Below are 21,112 nucleotides of genomic sequence, written 5' to 3' on the forward strand. Positions count from 1 at the left end.
TCGAACCACCCGAAACTATACCGTAAAAGAGTAAACCTAAAGGGAAAGTTGTTTGCACAACAGCTTCAATTATTTAGCGTAACTCTGTTTGAGAAGTAATTTGAAAAGTTTCGCTCCCGGGCACAGCAGTACTTCTAACTTACCTCTTGCAGCACCGAAGGTAGCGTTCCGCCTTCGCTGAGACGACCCCAGCCGGTGACGGTTGCGTTTTCACCGATTAGCAGATCATCCGTACCCGGCAAACAAATCGGGCTTATATGTGGAGCAAAAACCAACGGTTGCTCCAGCTTCACCAGCGCCAAGTCGAATTCATACGTGAAGAAATTATATTTGGGATGTACGACCTTTTTGGCGACGGCACGTTCCGTGTACGGCAACTGCTCTTGTACGTGAGAAAAATCATACTCGCCTACCCGTATCCGTATTTGCGATTGTAGCAAACTAAATGAAAATTAAAAAGAAGAGAAGAAAAAAAAAACAAAGATTGAAACACGCATTAACAGCAATGCTCAATATTGGAAATTTTAATAATTATAAACAAATGACATCATATTTTCCCCACGACTAATGGAAAAATATTCGAAGTAAGGCTACGACTAAAAGCTGAACTCATTTACTCATCTACACAATGGCCCGCGGTGACAATCCAGTTGTCGTTGATCACAGCTCCACCGCACCGATGCGTGCTGGAAAACCCGAAGAAGGATGTCCTCCGCACCGATACCTGCCAGGGCCACCGGCCAAAAGGGGCATTCTTACCGCCCACAATACGAGTTTCCGGTCGTCCCATCGTTTGCACTCCGCACTCTGCCAAGACATGTGAAGAACAAAAGCAACTCATTATGAGAATATTGTTGGTATAATGTAAGAAATGGTCTGTCAATTGTCCGCATGAAAGCTCTTCTTCTGCGAGAAGGCATTATTTTTATCTAGAGGATATGGCAAAAACAAAGATATAGATTTATATGTTACTTAAAGGTGTAAGATTTGTTATGAGTGACATATTTCAAGATTTTCGAGTTTGGAAAGCCACCTGCAAAATTCACACAGCGATTATGACTGACTGTGAGGACTGAGTTAATATAATTGTTTTTTGTGACTATAAATTCATTAAGATACATTGTCAGATGGACGTATTAAAAATAAGTAAATCGAATCAAACCCATCTGGAATTCAAATTTACATTTTTATTCACTATTAATAAAATATCTCATATGTTTTGGATTTTTTCGAACGATGCGGAAAAATTTTGATACTTTTTTTCGGAAATGTTTAATTAAAGTGGTAAATTTCATCCTATTTTGTCCATCACACGACAGCATACTTCTACCACAGACTAACAGACGTAACACTGGAGCCTCATTCCATCGTCAATAAAAACGATCATTTCAAATTTTCACTTAAGCCAAGAGTCAAACAACAGTCGCTGCGCGAGAACCTCGCTAGCCTGCACTGGTGCTGTTGTCAGGTAATATACAAGAAAATTTATAGCATTGCTAAATTTATAGCAACCTACTCTGCGTAGCGCGAAGACTGCACCAGGTGATGCTAGTCTTTTTCCAAGTTTTACGGGTGTCATTGAAACGATGTTTTGTTAGAAAATTTTTTCGAGGTGTTACGTCTGTTAGTCTGTGTTTATACTGTTCATTAGTCTTTAGAGTTTGCCAGCGTTGTTTGGTGCCCGCATCAGGCAACTTGGAACATGAGACTAGAAAGTATTCAGCGTAAATTCGTTCGTTATGTTCTGCGAAATCTCCCATGGAACGGTCCTCAGAATTTGCCTTGCCGAAGATTCGGTTTTGACTCCCCGTCTGGTCGATTATAGAAAAACGTTCTTTTATTTCGGTAGAAAGAACCAGGTAGCCTCGGGGGGGGGGGGCTGCACTTGCGACACATGTGACCCATGTGGAACCGATAAACGAAAAACTAATCGTGCCAGATTTAGAAAACGGGTTAGAAATCTTACTGCAATCCAGTGCTATGCGCCAACAGATACTGCCAACCTGCAGAAGAAAGAGAGTTCTATAGCCAACTAAACAACGTAGTTGAGAAAATCCCGAGGAAGGATATTCAAATCAAACAACGCGGACCTTGAATACGTCATGGAACATCATGACCCAGGTAACCGCTAAGCACTGAATTAAGCTTGAAAGCTGCTCTATATTTGCAAGTCACATGCTGCCAGATATAATTCAGAATTGTCAAAGCATAGCAGCTTTAAAATGGCATTCTCAATGCTGAATTAATATTTACTTGAAGCACTATGAAAAGCTGTTTAGATGCTCTAAGCAAGCTTTATTGCCGTTACCGGCATCAAAAGAGATTTTGAACACTGCTCACACTTGCAGGAAATCTCCTTGCAAACGTACGCGTGATAACAGAAAAAATGCTTCCCTCTCTTTTTGTCTTACGCAAAATCCTGCACCGCCGATTGAATAAACATCAACACGAATCTATAGGGCATATGCATACGGATAATATGCAAGAAATATTTCTATACATGTATGCCATCACATAAAAAAAAATAAAAGGTAGGTAATTCTCCCAAAGCGCAACTTATGGAAGATATGTGAAAAACAGAATCTTTCCCTCCATTCCGCCTTGATAAGCAAATCAAACATCCGAGTTAAGAATTTCGGTAATTTAAGTAGAGCTATTGGCAGCTGACTCGCAACTACCGTTTACAGATCAACTGGTAAAGGCGTTGCCCTACTCCTCTATTCCTATTCCTATCGACAGATTGGCTGGCGGTTCAATTCTAACCGAAAAAGAAAATAACAAAAAGCAATCTTGAAACGTCAACAAAGTACGCCATATAAGCATAACAGAGAGGGAAGATAAAAAAAGGATGTACAATATATTTTTCGCATTTTTTATGTTTGACGTTTTACCGTTACGCAACAGGCGTTACGTTTTATGACTTTTGTAAAGCTCCAAGCACTAATGTAGCCGGATATTTCGCCAAAACCGGCTTTCTAGCAGCTTTTTATAGGCATATTGAACTATGCTGCACGATATGGTGTGCACCGTAGGCTAATAAAAAGCTAGATTTCTGCTTCTTTAAGTGCTCACTAGTTACTTGGGGACCTAACAGAGATGAGCGAAAATGAGGAGCTGTTTACAAAATTTTGTGCTAATAAGAACATGGTCATTGATGGATCGCGTGGGTTTCCCGCGACGGCCAAACAGAAAATCACCAATTAATCACACCTGCATCAACCGCAAGTGGAGATGGATCCTTATTGATGTACGCAACATGCGCAGCGCCAATATTGCACTCGTTATCACTTAGATACTCTCAGGCTTGTTATTTCCTCACTCATTGTGCAAAAAGTGCAACTTTTTTTGTTCCACACAATGAGCAGAACTGCTTTCAGAAATGAGAAGTAAATCCACACAATGAGAAACAGACTACACAATGAGAAAAACTGACGTGCAGAAAAATTTCTTAATGCGCTCTTTAAATGAGCAACTTTCGGTTTTGCTCCCGGTCCTCTCGGTAGCTACAGCAGTAAACGTGGAAACAAAACAACCGGTGCGCGTACAGCAGCTATAGACTCAGAGGCGTCAAGACAATCAAAAGTCGTTAAATTTTGAATCTTAGCGGAGAATTGCCTTTGTTTATAATGGGACTTTCCTGTTGGTACGCGTCAAGAAGCAAATATATGGGAATTCAAATGTTGCCATATCTAAATAACATTTTTCGCACTGTTGCCGTTGTGACATGCCTAACCATATGATGCAGTTGCGTTCACGGGCAGCCAAACTCAACTGAATATACTAAATGTAAGAATCATGATTCAACTGCATTAATGGATTAATATTTTTCTGATGGCAATGACCGCTACTGACAATCGTCGTTTTTTCTCAACGCACTACCCATGTTAAAACTACCCGTAGTTGTCATACGTCAGCGCATCGCATCAACGTATTCAAAGTTCAAAACATTCTCCTCAATGAGTAGCACAGTGTGCGGTTGCTCATACAACTGGGTTCAGCAAGAAAGAGCACAGTTAAAATGAAACGGAGCAGAATAAATCGCGTTGAAGACTGAGCACAGTTTGAATTTTTCTCTTCTCTTTTTTTCTTCTGAGGAGGTGCCATCCCTGGATACTCTTGCGCGTCGCACGTGTCCACCGACGGCAGGAGAAAGTTGGGTGTCGTTACGATGTCCGCCGATTGGAGAATGCCGAGGTGAAAAGGGCCTTTGTCGAACAACTTGAATCCCGTTTCTCGGAGTTGCCACCTGGTGGAATCGTCTAAGAGCAAAGGACCGGCACCAATAACGCCCTCATCACGACCAGTGACGAAAGCCTCGATAAAGTGCGCAGCGGGCGGAGCAAGTGGATTCCGAATGAAACTTGGAGGATGATCGACGAACGGACGCAATTGCCGGCACTGAGTGAGCGCAAACAAGAGCGGTTAAGACAACTGCCAAAAGCGATATCCGTTTGTTGTATGTTATTTCTCGCCGCCTAAGTAGTGCCAGGATGAATACCAAGATGCCGCTAAAGGCCAGTTACTAACTGATCATACAGAACAGCTTAAACGATGGAGTGAACATTTTGAACAACTCTTTCGAGTCTCAATTATCAGTAATCAACAAAACCAGTAGCGCATGACGCCAATAGTTCGTCACATCAATCGCGTCAACTCTGAGGCGCGATTTCTGAATGAAATTGAAGCAGTCATCAAAAGTATGAAATTCAGCAAAGCGCCAGGGATTGAGTGAATTGCAACAGAGATGCTCAAAGTTGACTTATCTTTGTCAGTCCAGATGCAACTATTCAGCAATATATGGGAAACTGCAACTTTTCCGGTGCACTGGTATAATGATGAAAATCCCTAAAAAAGAAGACCTAACTGAGCATGATGACTGGCGTGGCATCACATGGTGCTGTGTCACCACGTAAAGTACTCTGTATGGTAATCCTTTACCGGATTCAGGAGAAAATCGACACTACTTTTCAGTGATAGCAAGCTGGATTCCGTGCTGACCAATCATATGTAGACCATATCACAATGCTACGCATTATATTGGAGCAATTCAACGAATTCCAAGACTTTCATTTGCCGGTGTTTGTTGACTTCGAAAACTCAACCACGAAAACATCTGGAGTGAACTTAGGTGTAGGAGAGTGTAAGTTAGTCCATCTCATCGATGGCTCAGTACGAGGCATTCTCATGCACAATGCACAATGACGTCTTGTCCGAGCCTAAAGGGTTAGTGCTGGTGTATGATAGTGTTGCATTTTATCATTTTATCCTCTAACGATGAAGCAGCTAAATGACCTAGAACTAGCCGACGACATTGTCTTGCTCGCACAAAGCCGAAACGATATGCAGAGCAAGTTAACTGACCTCTCCGAGAGTTCGTAGACATTCAGGTTTCACCGTCAGTGTAGCAAAGACTAAATCTACGGTAGTGAACATTGCAATGCCAAATTCACAAAATTCACAGTAGCGACACAACAGGCTAAGCAGCTGAACACCTTTCAATGCCTTGGTAGCCAAACTACGCTCGATGGTGGTACAGAGACTGATGTAGCCACACGGATCAGGAAAGCCAGGAGTGTCTTTGCAAGTCTGCGGAACATTCAGCATTTAGCATTTAAACCAGATACCTCCAAAACCCGAATTTTCAACTCAAACGCCGTGTTGTTGTACGCCTACGAAATGTGACAACTGGATATCCAACAAGGCACCCCATCATCAATGTTAGGTGGTGTTCGAGAACGTAGGTGGAAGTGGATCGGACACATCTTGAGGAAAGGAGCAAACGAGATCTGCAAAGAAGCACTCGACTGGAATTCGCAAGGACAGCGTGGAACAGGCAGACTCAGAGGCTCATGGTGACGCAGCCTAGCCAACGACATCTGGGCTGAAGACGAGAACCTGTAACCGTCGACAGTGAAGATCTCTTATTTCATCATTTTTTTCTGCCGAACCGGCGGACATGGACACATAAGTAAGTATAAGAATGGTTTTCCGGTTCAACTAACCCGGCTAATCAATGATGATGTGCTGCGCTACGATGTGCTACGTGCGTATTTCAGAACACTCTCGAGTCCTTTCGAATCGCGCAAGGGATTGCAACAAAGGGATGGACTGTCCTGTATGTTATTCAGCGTCGCTCTTGAAGGTGCGTTCAGACAAACGGTCATCGCAACGAGAGGAGCGATCTACAGCAAAAGCAGCCAACTCCTAGCCATCGCAGACGAGCTTGGCATCATGACTACAAACTGTGTGACGACGCTTTTTACTACGACGAGTTTGTTCCGTGCGGCACTGGAATACTTAGATGTAATGATCGTTTTCATGCCACTTCCCTTGGTCGAATCATTACAAAATTGTCATAAATATCACCGAAAAAGTTTGTAGAACCAAGTAGGAAATTTAAAAAAATCTGTTTTTTCCAAATTTTTAGTCGTTTATGCCCCTTAGAAACTGTTTACTCCACAATGCTTCATGAAGCATGAGTAAAGTAAGTAAATCTATTACGATTCTATTAAAACGCATGAAAATGGCCGTTTGTTTTTCGGTTGTAACTCAAAAACAGTATACTCGCTGTCATGGAATTTTGGAATCATGAACAAAATAAGGAGAGCAAAAAATTGTCAAACCTGCTAAAAATATCTAAAAACAACTTCCGTGAGGCAAACCATAGTTTTTTCTACTTTCTTTTGGGAGTTTTTCACCTCCGTGGAAGATTTTGTGAACAATTTTTTGCTGTATGATATTTTTGAAAAATGCCCTGTAGCATCTTTCGGTAAAATTAAAAAATAAGTAGAAAATGGTAAGAACTAATGTCATTCTCCCTAGTAATATTAGCCATTTGCATATGAACACTAACATTTCTTTCTCTTTTAATTTTTCTTTAATAACTTTTTTATTCCCTAAAGTTTTTGGAGCGTCTTAGTAGAATACGAAACCTGGAAATTAAATAAAAAGAAAACTTATCGAATTCAATTCTACTATGTATATTTCGAACTACTGTTCGAAAACAGACACTAAGGAAGCCTAGGAATAAAATATACATGGTAGAATTAAATTGGATAAGTTTTCATTTAATTTACATTTCCAGGTTTCGTATTCTACTAAGACGCTCTAAAAATTTCAAAAAGTTAAAGCCATGTGCAAAGGAAATGTTTAATCGGCCAACAGATAACACTGATTGCATTTATCAGATTAACATCTTGTATAGAAATGAATTTTATGAAAATAATATCTCTGTTATTTCATTTAGCATCGAATGACGCTTTCCTAACTCACCGTAATTCCTGGCGGCCGATATAGTGTACCGCCCGGGAGCTACCGTATACATCTCGGGGGACGGCGAGAAAACGTCCACGCCGTCGCCAATCACAGTCGATAATGACACCGCCGGTAGGCTTGTGTTGGTGCCAACAGGTGTGGTACTCAACGGTACCAGTTCCGTCACGTATGACGACGTTGTCGCGGGAGTTTCCGTTGTGGAAGGCCTCCGCGGCGTGGTTGAGCTAATAATACTAGTAGTGGAAGTTGATTTAACGGTAGTGGTAGCTGGTTTGGTCGGCTTAGCCTGCAAGAAGGGACATTCTATATAACAACATTTTACTAAACAGTAACTCACTACGAAATAACATACCGATGGTTTTGGTTTTAATGCAGTGCTTTGAATGTTCGACGACAGAATCGGCTTTTTCGAAGGTTTGCTCGGCTTCGGCGGTCGTGTTTTCGTTATAAAACTTGGTTCAGTGGTAGCCTGCCAATGAGTGGTGAATATTCCTGTGAGAAAACGAATTACGTCAATATTGTTCCCCAGCTGGCCCACAGCGTTTATGGTGAGTTTCTTCAAAATATAGCAAAGATACAAACCAGTCGACATGCTGCTTGCTGCCATCTCCAGGTCTGACTGTTGCGAAGGCGTCGATAAGGTAGAGTGTTTATTTACAGTGCCCTCTGTTGGCTTTTGACTAAGAAGTTGACTGCTGGCGTTACTGGTACTGGAACTGCTGCTGGAAGAAGGCTTGTGGTACTGATGATGCATATGGTGATGATTATGTGACGGTCGTATCACTAGTGTACCGCCATTACCCGGACGGTATATGGTAGTGTAGCCACTGCTACTAACGAAAGTACTACATTCTCATCGTTAATAAAATCGGGTTTGGTCGGGGGTACGTAGGATGTAAACACATAAAAGGAACAAAAAGAAAAACGAATGGGAAGATTACGTTATTAGTATTTTTGGCGGTATAGCTGGCCGAGGAAGTACACGTGCGTTAAAACATTAGTGACGGTTATTTACATGTACACATACAGCACCAGAAGGTGCCGCTCATACAATACCTAGGTTTTTGAGGTTTATGCTTATTGCTACCAGCTGGCTTTGGACGATAGGTTACAGTCTGATGGTAGTTTTGCGGTATCACATTGTCGGTCAGGTTGTGCGAGCAGCAAGACCCAAACATGAATGAGTCCACGCAGACTCCCACGTGCTGACCTTCGGACTTGATGCATTCCCACACAAACATACAGGTGCCGTCTATTCCGTTTACTGTACAGGGCTTGGGGGTTATTTTTAAGTGCTGACTAGACGCGGGTGTCGCTCTTGCTGTCCAGTATATCATGACCAGTAGAATCGATACTTTCCATCGACTCCACATCGTGGTGGAGCTTCTCGTTATACCTGGAACAATCGAAAAAATATAAAACATTACTCGATGTGCGAAATGTACAGATGTTTGTTTTTGTATTTTCTATTTTGACAAATTATTATTTTCTATTATAATAATTCAGACTGCATTAAGGCAAACTTTTTTGTTGTCAACAGGCGGGATTCGTCCAAGCCAAAAGTAAAATGTAATGCGTTATGAATTGCTGATTTCAAGTTTACTTTACATGGGCTGAATTTTAGAACTGCCCCCTCTAGGAGAGATTTAGCCCCCCTCCTAGAAAAATTGACTTGGCCGACCAATAAAACGGTCAAAAAAAATTCCGGGGCTATAGCCCTTCTAGAAATGAGCGCTAGTTCCGCCAATGATAGTAAGAACTATTAGTGTTGTGTTCTGAAGACATACCTAATGTAGACTATACATTACAAGACAGATCTAAAATTTATTCATCAATAAGGAAATTTGGGAAGCGCCGCTGCAAAGTTTTGCGTAGAGCGACAAATTTCTTTACGGTGCGTCTGACACCAACCAACAGATAACTTCCGCGTAATATATTTCTGCATAGTGCAGTATATCTGTAACAGTAATAGCAATGCTAGCAATTCCATACCCTGTTGATGATAAAGATTGAATTGGTCTGCAATAAAATCTTGTAAAATTATAAATAAAACTAAAAATAGCCCAAAATGTTTTGATTAAAACTAGCACACACGCTACCATCGTATTACACATCCTCAAAAACTATTAATCTACATCAAAAGTACAACGCCAGAACCATATTACATTCTTAACAGCTTCCTGTTGAAAAGAAGAGCTCGAGCTCGTATGGTTAACACGGTGTCTGTTAACTTCCAAAAGACAAAATTTCTTTTCACTTGTCCTCTCTATTTATAGAACTTATAAGGCGAAGTAGATTACACCCGGCGTTGATATACATTTCCGAGAGTATGAACCTTCCTGGTAAACCAAAAAGTAGACCAAATTAACGGTGGAAGGGGAATTACGACACTTCGTAAAACCGATACTCGTATGTCAAACAAAGGGAACATAATTGTCAGATTTGCGTGGGACATTATCGAAATTTTTAATGAGATTTCACGCAATTTGCAATTATGAAGACGGGGAGGGAAAAATCAAAATCCTTCACTGAGTTATTTATAAAGTAAAGAATTAATCACCTTTATTCTATATTCGGCCGGATTGGTTTTTCGGTCAAAAGAGAATGGAATTCTTCATTCCGGATAATATGAGTTCTACCGCATATTTTTTTATTTATTTTATCTTCAACATTAAATTTTAGTGGCACAGATCGTTTGTTTTAATTGAAATCGAACACGCTTGACCTTTCATTAAAAGCACAGCATAAATAAAAGTTCAGCTAATACGGGTACATATACAAGGTATTAGGTAGCTCTGTGCAAATATTTTAGGGGGTGATAGAAGACCATATTTGACGAAAAAAATTCTTCGGCGCATATGGGAAAATCTCAATCATTACAGAGTTATTAAACATTTTTAGTTTTCGGTTCCGTTTGCCTTAAATTAGCTCTAGTACAAAAAGTATGCAAGCTTGCTCAAAGCTGTTGTTGGTAATATTTGAAAATTTTGCACTACGTTAAACGTCAAACCTCCAATTTTAACAAATTTAGTAACTTGTTAGAAGCAAAAAGTGTTGAAACAAGTGCATCACCAATCTCTCTCTCGTCCCTACAAATGTTAGAGCCCCTCAACTCTGTAGCCGTAAGGTTACCGAGTCTGCTTTGACAAGCAAATGGTAGGTTCGAATCTTAGTAGAATCAGGCCATTCGATGTCAAAGTGACTCTAGCATGGGTTTATTCTCAGGCTCCTCATCACCCTTCTTACATGCTGATAGAATTCAGCATGTAAGAAGGGTGATGAGGAGCCTGAGAATAAACCCATTATCCCGATGAAGCCTATTGGCAGTGCAAGACCCTTATAGTAAAATGCACTGGTTAGCTGTTCTAGGGATGGCTATAATTGGGGACAGCGCTGTCATGGTGGGTAAAGTAGAGAATGCATTGAAGGAAGGGTACCCAATTACACACAAGCACGCATATCGCTCACTTAATAGCGATTATAGCAAAAATAAATGTAGTGCGGGTTATACAGCATACACCCGGGCGATATCACAAAAGATCAACGATACTGGTCGCAGTGATGAGTCCATACAGGAAAAAAATGTTAGGTTTCGGTGTGTGCACTTACAAGTTTACCTTCTCGTAAAACTTACTTACTTACTTAGGTGGCTTGCCATCCTAAGACAAAGACTGTTGAACAAAGTTTCTCCATGTAACTCGGTTGAGGGCTACCGCTCTCCAATTCCTCGGACACCGAGTAGTCTCCGCCAAATCTCGCTCCACCTGGTCTAACCATCATGCTCGCTGCGCCCCTGGTCGTCTTGTTCTTACCGGATTTGAGGCGAAAACCATCTTTGCAGGGTAGTTGTCCGGCATTTTTGCAACATGCCCTGCCCATCATATCCGTCCAGCTTTAGCCACCTTCTGGATACTAGGTTCGCCATAGAGCTGTGCGAGTTCATGGTTCATCCTCCGCCTCCATACTCCGTTCTCCTGTACGCCGCCGAAGATCGTTCTTAGCACTCGTTGTTCGAAAACTCCGAGCACTCGCAGGTCCTCCTCGAGCATTGTCCATGTTTCATGCCCGCAGAGAACAACCGGTCTAATAAGCGTCTTGTACAGGGTGCACTTTGTACAGGGACTTAGTGTGCTCGACCGCAATTGCTTGTGGAGCCCATAGTAAGCACGACTGCCGCTGATAATACGCCTCCGAATCTCACGGCTGGTATCATTGTCCGCCGTTACCAATGAGCCAAGGTAGACAAATTCATCGACTACCTCAAACTCATCGCTGTCGATCAGTATACTACTGCCCAAGCGGTGTCGTTCGGCCTCGGTTCCGCTGGCCAGCATGTACTTTGTTTTAGACGTATTTACCTTTAACCCAATCTTTTCTGCTTCGCACTTTAGTCTGGTGTACTGTTCAGCCACCGCCACAGATGTTCTGCCGATAATATCCATGTCATCGGCAAAGCAGACGGATTGACTAGATTTGTTGAATATCGTACCCCGCGTGTTGATATCCGATCGGTTCATAACACCTTGTAGCGCCATGTTGAACAGCAGGCATGAAAGACCATCACCTTGACGAAACCCTCTGTGTGATTGGAATGAACTTGGCAATCCACCCGAAATCCGAACACAGCACTGTGTACCATCCATCGTAGATTTAATCAGTTTGATGAGCTTCCTGGGGAAGCTGTTTTCGTCCATGATTTTCCATAGCTCTTTCCGGTCGATGGTATCATATGCGGCTTTGAAGTCAACGAATAAATGATGCGTGGGAACTCTGTATTAACGACCCTTTTGGAGGATTTGCCGCAGTGTAAATATTTGATCCGTTGTAGATCGACCTTCGACGAAGCCGGCTTGATAAGTTCCCACAAATCTATTCGCAATTGGTGATAGACGGCGGAAAATGATTTGGGACAGCACTTTATAGGCGGCATTGAGAACGGTGATCGCTCGATAGTTCTCACAGTCCAACTTGTCGCCCTTTTTATAGCTCGGGCAGATAACCCCATCTTTCCACTCCTCCGGTAGCTGTTCCGTATCCCAAATTGTAACAATTAGTCGGTGCAGACAAACGGCCAGCTTTTCTGGTCCCATTTTAATAAGCTCCGCTCCGATGCCATCTTTTCCTGCTGACTTGTTGTTCTTTAGCTGCATGATGGCCTCCTTAACTTCGCCTATCGTTGGGGCTGGCGCCTCTTCCCCGTTTTTTGCACCGTCGAAATCGCTTTCTCCGCCGCCATGGTTCTCCGCCTGGGCGCCATTCAGATGTTCGTCGAAGTGCTGCTTCCACCTCACGATCGTCCGTCAGAATACTGCCAGTCTTATCCCGACACATTTCGGCTCGCGGCACAAAGCCTTTACGGGATCCGTTCAGTTTCTGGTAGAACTTTCGCGTTTCCTGAGAACGATGCAGCCACTTCAACTCTGCACATTCCTGCTCTTCCAGGTAGCGCTTTTCTCCCGAAAGATTTGGCTTCGCTGCATCTTCTTCTGTTTGTGTCTTTCCACGTTTAGACGTGTGGCACTGCGCATCTTGGTCGCCCGCGCAGCGTTCTCCTCGTCCATCACCCTTCTACATACATCGTCAAACCAATCGTTCCGCTGATTCCGGGCCACATGCCCGATGGAGCTCTCCGCTACACTGCTAATGGCTGTTTTGATAGTGTCCCAACAGTCCTCGAGAGGGGCTTCGCGTAAAACTTGCGCGTGTCATTAACTGTTCAAAGCATTCACGATCGCGGTCCTGTTTTGGCGCTTTTGACTCCTCAAGATCGTGGTCAACTGGTTGTTCGTCGGTATTTGGCCGAGTTCTCCCTGGTGGCAATGCTCAGATAATTTTTCCAAGCCTGTTTTTTTCCACCGTTTATTTGCATTCCCCACCAAAACAATCAATTTTTATACATCGGGGCTGTTTACCTAGCGCCTCTCCGATGGTGGAGCACATTTTACCCCAACCGTCTTCGAGGCTCCAGGGCGGACAATGTACAAAACCTGTATTAAACCGGTAGTTCTTTTCGGATTTGCAGCCGTAACGCTGCTCACAGAGGACATACGCGCCCTTGCCTTGTTTCCCAACGAACATTTTTGTTGTATAGTAGCTTATCAAGTGCTTGTTCCATTGGTTTTTAGCTATGCAATAGTTGAATAAGCAACTCTTAAACAAAAATATTTGCTGCGTTAAGCAGAAAGTGCTGCGGACGATGTTTGGCAGAGTACAAACTGAAAACGGAGGCGTATACAGATATTCCCATCGTACATCGGATGAAAGTCGGTAGACTACAGTAGGCCGAACACGTCGTATGGATACCGGACGACAGTGCGACGGAAACGGTTCTCTTCAACAACTCCATTGACACCAGGGACAAGGAAGCTCCACATGTAAGATGGCTTTACCAGGTGAAAGTCATTTGCGACTTCTGAGACGCCTGGGAAATTTACGACGAGTAGCCTTAGATCGAGTTGAATGGAGACGCCTGATTTAAACAGTACGAGCCACCCCCTGCTACTGACACCGACTACTGCTTACAGATGGAAAGAGATACAAATGGCCTGTGGAACAAAATCTATGACGCCATTGAAGCAAGTGTGAAAAAGCTAGGCCCTACGCCAGTTCCGTCTGCGACGGCAAATGAAATTCTTACAAAATAATCTTCAGCATCAAAATTAGGAAGTTTCCCATATGGGTGATGTGCAATGAGGAGAATGGCAACTTGCTTCCTGATAAAACGGTTGATGCAGTAACGTGGAACTTCCAGACTTTATTGAATGGGATGAGAAATGCGACAACAGGAACAGGATGCGAAATAAGCAGATAGCTTTCCAGTCAAATCCCTGGAAGATGGGAGTCGAATCCCTGGCAGAGAGAGAGAGTGAGCTGCTGTTCGAAGAGATCCACCAAATCATTCTGAAGATCTGACGGGTGAGCAAATGTTAAGGTGAAACGGTGCTGAATCCAAACATGGCCGGATCGATGGAATCCATATCCTCACATGGACGATTCAATACCGTTTCACCTTGAGCGAAAGGTCTACAATCGACTTCATTGTAAGAATTATCGCGGTATAACATTGTTGAATTCGGCGTAAAATGTGCACTCCCGTTGCACTCTCTACTACCTTTTATATTCTTCAGATTAAAACGACTGGCGAACCGGATAACCATATTATATTTGCTGCAGGATCTATAGCAGATTGTCACCACCAGAATAAGTAAGTAGTAAAGATGCGATATGTTGATATATCTTACAATGACCAACACGAAAGAATGGGATGAATCTTCCAGACTTATGAATTTCTACATTTCGCAAATGAAACAAAAAGTGCATGCTGTTAGAGTACCTAAATTGATTTAAAAATGGCGAAGGTTAAAGAAAATTGGTTTCCGACATAATTTTCCTGACATAAAAGTTCACAGTAAAACCTCCGTTGTTTTTATCTGTTTACTGTTGTTCTCTCAGCTCAATGTTCCGCAAGGTAGCAACATGACTTTTAACTGTTTGCATTTTTTTAACCGCATTTTGTTATTGTGTGTCCCTGACAAAGTAATATACACTGGCGAGTCGAAATTGAATCACATGGTTGGAAAAATTTATGTAAATTAATGCCGTACAAGATAGTAAATTGTGAGCATCTGGAAACGATGGCCTGCTATAACTTGTTTGGCGGATAGCAGCATCAATAGACTTCAAATATCATGTCGACGATTAGGAAAACACGTGAGTCGCTTACGCAAGCGATTCCAGCGTTCTTGCCGGCAAATGTCTGTGAGTTCAAGCGGTGCTGCAAATTATTTTAAAATGATAGTTAAGCAAATTTTAACAACCAACGCATCATGGCTTGGTCGTCTCTTTGATTGAACGTTTAGTATTTTTTCTATTGATTAAAGAGATTTTAAATTTTAAATTCATTCATCTCGCTGAAAGTTTAGTAGAAATTTAATTATTCTATATGTTCTAGTGGTTCTAGTGGCTGATTGGAACTGCGAAAGGTGATATATTTTACAGTTTATGGTGTAATATTAACCGTTCAATTGATATTTGCAATGTAAGCAAAGCAAAGTAAAATTTTTTTTATATATTGGTCTTTTATATAATAAAAGTAACAACAAATAAACGTTCCAGTTCATTTTGCTCATCTACTCTTTATTAAAACTGTATGAGTTGATCGACCTCCTTCTAAAAACTTAAATAGTTTCAACAGAACTGAACAACACGGACGTTCAAAAACAGAGAACGCTGTTGTCTACAAACGCCTCTATCAGCATTTGGTTCAATAGCTAACTTGTTATGTTATCGCCGGCTTGTTTTGTGAAACGTTCACCTAACTACAGTATATAAATAGGTATTTCCGTTACACACGGCCAACAAAGTCTCGTGCACTACGCATGCTAAAGCCACGTGTTGACTGATAACGTGTTGAATTCCTCTATCGTACGCTATTGCTATGTAATGCAAACATTGCACCAAATCCAGCAGCGAGGGAATAGACTAAATTTAATTTGTGCCGCTTCGTCGGATGGTAAAAGAAACGCAATCTTTTTTCATATAGGTATTTGCTTTATTTTGGATAGTTGACTAATGATTGCACTAAAAGTGACAGGAAAAGATTATACATTTACGATCAGTAATCAGACAAATTTCAAACTCTACACAATAATATAGCCTATTTTGTAATTCACACTGAATGATACACCAAGAGCGCTCTCTGCGCACTACCCAGTGCGAACTGGGAGTGTGCCATAAATACTTAAGATACAGCAACATCTAGTTCAGCAATCTTATGGATAATAATTGACTCTATCAATGCCCCATACATAATATTTTCGAATTTTGCTTTGTTGAGGAGTTACACTTAAACAAGCAAAATAGGTGCACTGAGTGCAGGACAGCCCTGGTTGAGATGATAGTGCTCATAGTGAGAATGTTTTTAATACCAAAGTATTTCTATAAACTATCAGCTATCAATCGTCTGAAATAAAATCAGGAGGCTTAGTAATAAAGCCATTGCAAATTATTTTTAAAGTTTTTGTCAGCCTCCCCTTGGAAATTGTCTTGGAAAATCGGGGGGCAAAAAAAAATAATTTGTAGGATATGAGTCATTTAAAAAAAATAAATTGTCTGTGGGCTCTACAGTCTGAAAAACTCGAAAAATGAGTGTACGAGTTTAGTTAATGCTTCAGCATGTAGCAGAAATAGAAATTCGAACAATGGAATTCTCATAAATCGACCAAAAAAAAATTTTCTCATTTTTATCTTTTTTTCGTAGATTTTTGCAAGGAAAATAATTGTAATGTATATATTGAAAACAAGAATAGATTTGGTTTTCACGTTTAAACTTTGAGTAAAAATGATGAAAATCCAAACTTTTTTTGCTCGATTAAAAAAATCTCTTGTATTTCAGTGGCCCAACACCGGAAGGACAAAAACTTTGTAAAATATTTGCAATGGCCAAATTGCCAGAATATTGTAGTAAAGCTGGACAAAAAAATATTAAATGTATCTATATATAATTACATACCACATCACATATTCCTTGACATAAGGGAATCTGTACTGAGGGGTTGATAAGAGAAGGAGGGGGGGGGTTCGTAACAGAGGGGTAGGCTATAACTCCAAAATGCCTAGACGGTTCTTCATCAAACTTGGCATACACTGAGAAAACTTTTCGTAAAGTTTCTATGTGTTTCACACATAGATTTTTTCCATGTGCCCAGTAAATAAACTTTATGTGCCAAATAGTTACCATTTATGTGTTTTTAAAATTTACCTTTAAAATTAGCACATACTATTCATATCCATTTAATTTTCATGTGTACTTCTGGGCGGATTGTGTTTATATGTGGCACATAATAATCATAAGGGTTTTCATATGGAAATTTTCCATTAGTTATGTGCGGATTATTTTGAGTGTACATATTCCTTAACATAAGGGAAACAGAATTGAAGTGGTTGACAACAGGAAAAGGGGTTCATAACGAGGGGGGTCGTAACAGGGGGGAGATCCTAACTCCGAAACGCCTAGACGCTTCTTCATCAAGCTTGGCACATATGTTCCTTGGCATAAAGGACACAGAACTTAAGGGGTTGACAAAAGGGGGGTGGTTCATAACAGGAGGGAGATCCTAGCTCGGAAATGCCTGAATGGCTCTCCATCAAACTTGACACACTTGACATAAGAGAATCAGCACTGGGAGGTTGCCAAAAGGGGGGCCCTAACAAGAGGCTAAGTAAAAGGGGATGCATTTTTCTTGCATTTAAACCGATTGCAGTTGTGCAAATAACTTTGAGAAAAGAGGGGGTTCCACCGAAGAGGAATATATGGTAAAAAAGACCTTTGTTTAGTTTCCATTATAGTAATTTTCATAGAGCAAACCAATGCATAATTAGTTACGTGACAGAAGAGATAGCTGACTGGGAAACAATAGACAAGTAGGGGGATGAAGAACGTGAGTATGAATGTATGTTTCGCCATAGCTCCGGAACTTCGGGACTGTTCTTCATTAAACGTCGTTTGTCAAACACATATATTTTGGCATAAAAGAATCAGCGCGGGGGTGTTGACAAAAGAGGGAGATGGTCTCTACAAGGGGAAAGAAAGGTTCAAATGGGTGAAGGGGCGCGTTTCTCTTGCAATTGGAATGATAGCAGTTGTACAATTAACAAAGGGAAGGTTCAAAAACGGTTTTTGTCGATTTATAGGGTTTACCAGGAAGAAGTCAGATTTACAAGTAGCTGGAGGACAGAATAAGGGAAATTTTTTTTTATATTGATTAGAGATTTTAAATTTCTATAAGGGAAAGAGAGTAGACACATTAAAATGAAAAAAGGGTTATGTTTTTTGCCTTATGAGAATTTTCGTTACAATAACAGATGTACAAGTGACTGAGAGGCAAAGGGGCGAGTAAGATCGGGTAATCAGCTAGTATATAGTATAAAGGTATAGAAATCACTCGGAAAACCGGAAATGGAAAGAAGGTCTTGCGGGCCAAATGTCAGATACCATTCGACTCCGTTTCGAAAACTGAGCATTTTCTGTGTGTGTATGTATGTATGTGTGTGCATGTGTTTATGTGTGTGTATATGTAACGCTTTCAATTTCACTCATTTTTCTCAGGGATGGCTGAACCGATTTTGATGATCTTCGTCGAATCTCGTTACTCGAATTGTTGACAGCGGCGACAAGAGATCCCAAATAAATGAACTCACAAACCACTTCCAGTTCATCACCGTCAATAGCCACTATTTGTGGGAGGTGAACGTTGTATTCGTTCCTCTCACTCCTTTTCGTTCCTCTGATTTCGATATCCGCTCGCCAGATTACACCTTCGATAGCGATGTTGAATAACATACAAGACAGTCCATCCCCTTGTCGCAACCTTTTGCACGATTCGAAGGGACTTAAGAGTGCCCTCAAAACACGAACGTAGCACATCAATCACTCCAGGGTAGCTTTGATCAGCTATGTCTGTTTGTCCGAAAAACCTTTTCTTATGCCTTATCTGCCATAACTGTTTGCGCTCGACTGTATCGTATGCTGCCCTGAAATCTAAAAAAAATATGGTGCATGGGCACGTTGTATTCTCGACATTTCTAGAGATTTTGCAGTATGAAATGAAATAGCTAGTTGCCGCATAGCTCGCTATCAAATTTCATATTGTTCGGACTTTTAGTTCAAAAGTTATATATAAAAATACGAAAAAGAAGAGACTTCATTATCTCATAGGTCCCTTAACCGATTTGAACAAAATTAATTGCATATCAAAGGGGAGCCTTTTATACCCTTAACTTTCAAATTTCATGACGAATATGCTTGTGGTTTGAAAGTTACATAAACAAATGTGAAAAAAATATTTAAAAAACTATATTTGTAACATATAAGCATTAATTTACTGAGAAACATCCTACAATTCATTATTATTTGGAAATTACTGTTGAGATCTATAAAAGAAACCAAGTTAATGGAAATCGGACGATTCATTCAAGAGTTCTTCAAACTTCAACATTTAAGCACCGTATATTAAACCGTTCAAACGTGTTAAATCAGTACTAAAGTACTAAAACAACAACAACAAGATGACGAAACACTAATTACGAAGCACGCTTTTCACCCACCAGCTCATAAAACAACCTCTAAAATGTGCTCTATTACATGATCATTACAACTGCTGGTACGTAAGTGTAATTTGAAGATGTAAAGGTTTTGAGTGTTTTGTTATTTATCTAATATGTTAAACGTATAACACAGACTAACAGACGTAACACTTCGAACAAATTTTCTAACAAAACTTCGTTTCAATGACACCCCTAAAATTTGGAAAAACATTAGCATCACCTGGTGCAGTCTTCGCGCTACGCAAAGCAGCTTGCTATAAATTTAGCAATGCTATAAATTTACTTGTATATTATCCGACAACAGCGCCAGTGCAAGCGACCGGCGTTCTCGCGCAGCGACTGTTGTTTGAGTCTTGGCTTAAGTGAACATTTGAAATGATCGTTTTTATTGGCGAAGGAATGAGGCTTCAGTGTTACGTCTGTTAGTCTGTGCGTATAAATTCGAACACTATTATTGTTAGCCATGCAATTGAGTATTATATTATTTTAATACAGTGCGATTTCGAATTTGGCATGGTTCAATTTTGGCAACAAAAGTAGTCGTTATTGGCAACACAAAATATTTCCCTTACAAAAAATGCTTATCAGTCAATTTCCGCATACATACATGCTTTAAATGATGCAAAAATGATGCCCTCAGTGTGTTCATTATAAAAGGTTTGCGGTTATAGAAAGTTTCGAACAGTAAAATTTTTATTGCCGTAGGACTACGTCTTACCGCAGGTTGGCGAAAACTTATTTGCATCGGACGCATAGCTCTTGGCGGACTATTTAAATATAAAATGGTTGCAATCTTTGATTGATAATATTTAGTCAATTTCTAACGCATTTACATTCAATTTTTTCTTATCAAAAGAGGGTCTCAATTTTGGCACGGTTTCGATTCTGGCAACATAGGCGACACGCATTTGTTGCCAAATTCGAAAACCCACTGTATTACAATTTATCAAATTTCACTTTATAGTAAGAGTACCACTATATATTGGCAAGTACATCAGTTATGGCCATATCCCATCAATTGAGTAATTTTTCCAGTAATAGGCTAAGTTTAACTTTTCTTTCAAATCTTATATTAGAGTCTTCATATACAGTAATGACCCGATTTTGTCACCCCCATAATGAATTTAGGGTGGCCAACCTCGAGTTTTTAGTCTTGATGTTGAAATGCGGTCAAACATATTTTATGAATATTTTTTGAAACGGTGGTTCTACAATTGATGAAGGGACGGTAGGGGAAAGTAATGAAAATTTTTTGGAAAATGGAGGGTAAAGAGTGGAAAGGTAAGGGGGGGGGGAAATAGGTAACTACGCTTAACAAGTTGTCGTAGTGACTCCTACCTTTTGTCCAATGCTGGAAGGTGCATGAATCGAACCAAGCTATAATCAGAGATTATAACCTGATTCGAACCCACAATACCCGAGGTATTGTGGCGAGGTGTGTGGCTCGCTGGTACACCTCTATGGTTCAAAGGTACAAGTACCAGTGAGTTACACGCCCTGGCAGGTGTCGTGGGTTCGAATCAGGTTATAATCTCTGATTATAGCTTCCACAGTGTTTTAACGGGAAACTAGTAGTCATCAACTTTTCGTTCAGCCCAATTTCGGAAGCAGTTTTTGGGCCCAAAAGCGGGGTTCTGTTTATAAAGATGTAAATACTGCATTCTTCATACCAATCTCAATCCAGCGAATATATTTTCATGAACAGATTTTTTTTTAAACATAAAAACTGCTT

At 40.8% G+C, this 21,112-nt stretch overlaps 1 protein-coding gene across 1 annotated transcript in view; it reads right to left on the bottom strand.

Moving 5' to 3' along the window:
- LOC128739925 (serine proteinase stubble) overlaps positions 1-13,215 on the bottom strand; it is a 40,242-nt gene extending 27,027 nt beyond the window's left edge. The window contains exons 1-7 of the mRNA XM_053835426.1: positions 13,188-13,215; positions 8,332-8,671; positions 7,858-8,120; positions 7,628-7,767; positions 7,273-7,561; positions 618-807; positions 144-441 (exon numbers count right to left, since the gene is read on the bottom strand). Coding sequence (XP_053691401.1) covers positions 144-441; positions 618-807; positions 7,273-7,561; positions 7,628-7,767; positions 7,858-8,120; positions 8,332-8,671; positions 13,188-13,215 — 1,548 coding nt within the window. The remainder of the gene's footprint in view (positions 1-143; positions 442-617; positions 808-7,272; positions 7,562-7,627; positions 7,768-7,857; positions 8,121-8,331; positions 8,672-13,187) is intronic.
- Positions 13,216-21,112: the final 7,897 nt, after the last annotated feature.

Source organism: Sabethes cyaneus, chromosome 3 (assembly GCF_943734655.1).
Source record: "Sabethes cyaneus chromosome 3, idSabCyanKW18_F2, whole genome shotgun sequence".
Taxonomy (NCBI): domain Eukaryota; kingdom Metazoa; phylum Arthropoda; class Insecta; order Diptera; family Culicidae; genus Sabethes; species Sabethes cyaneus.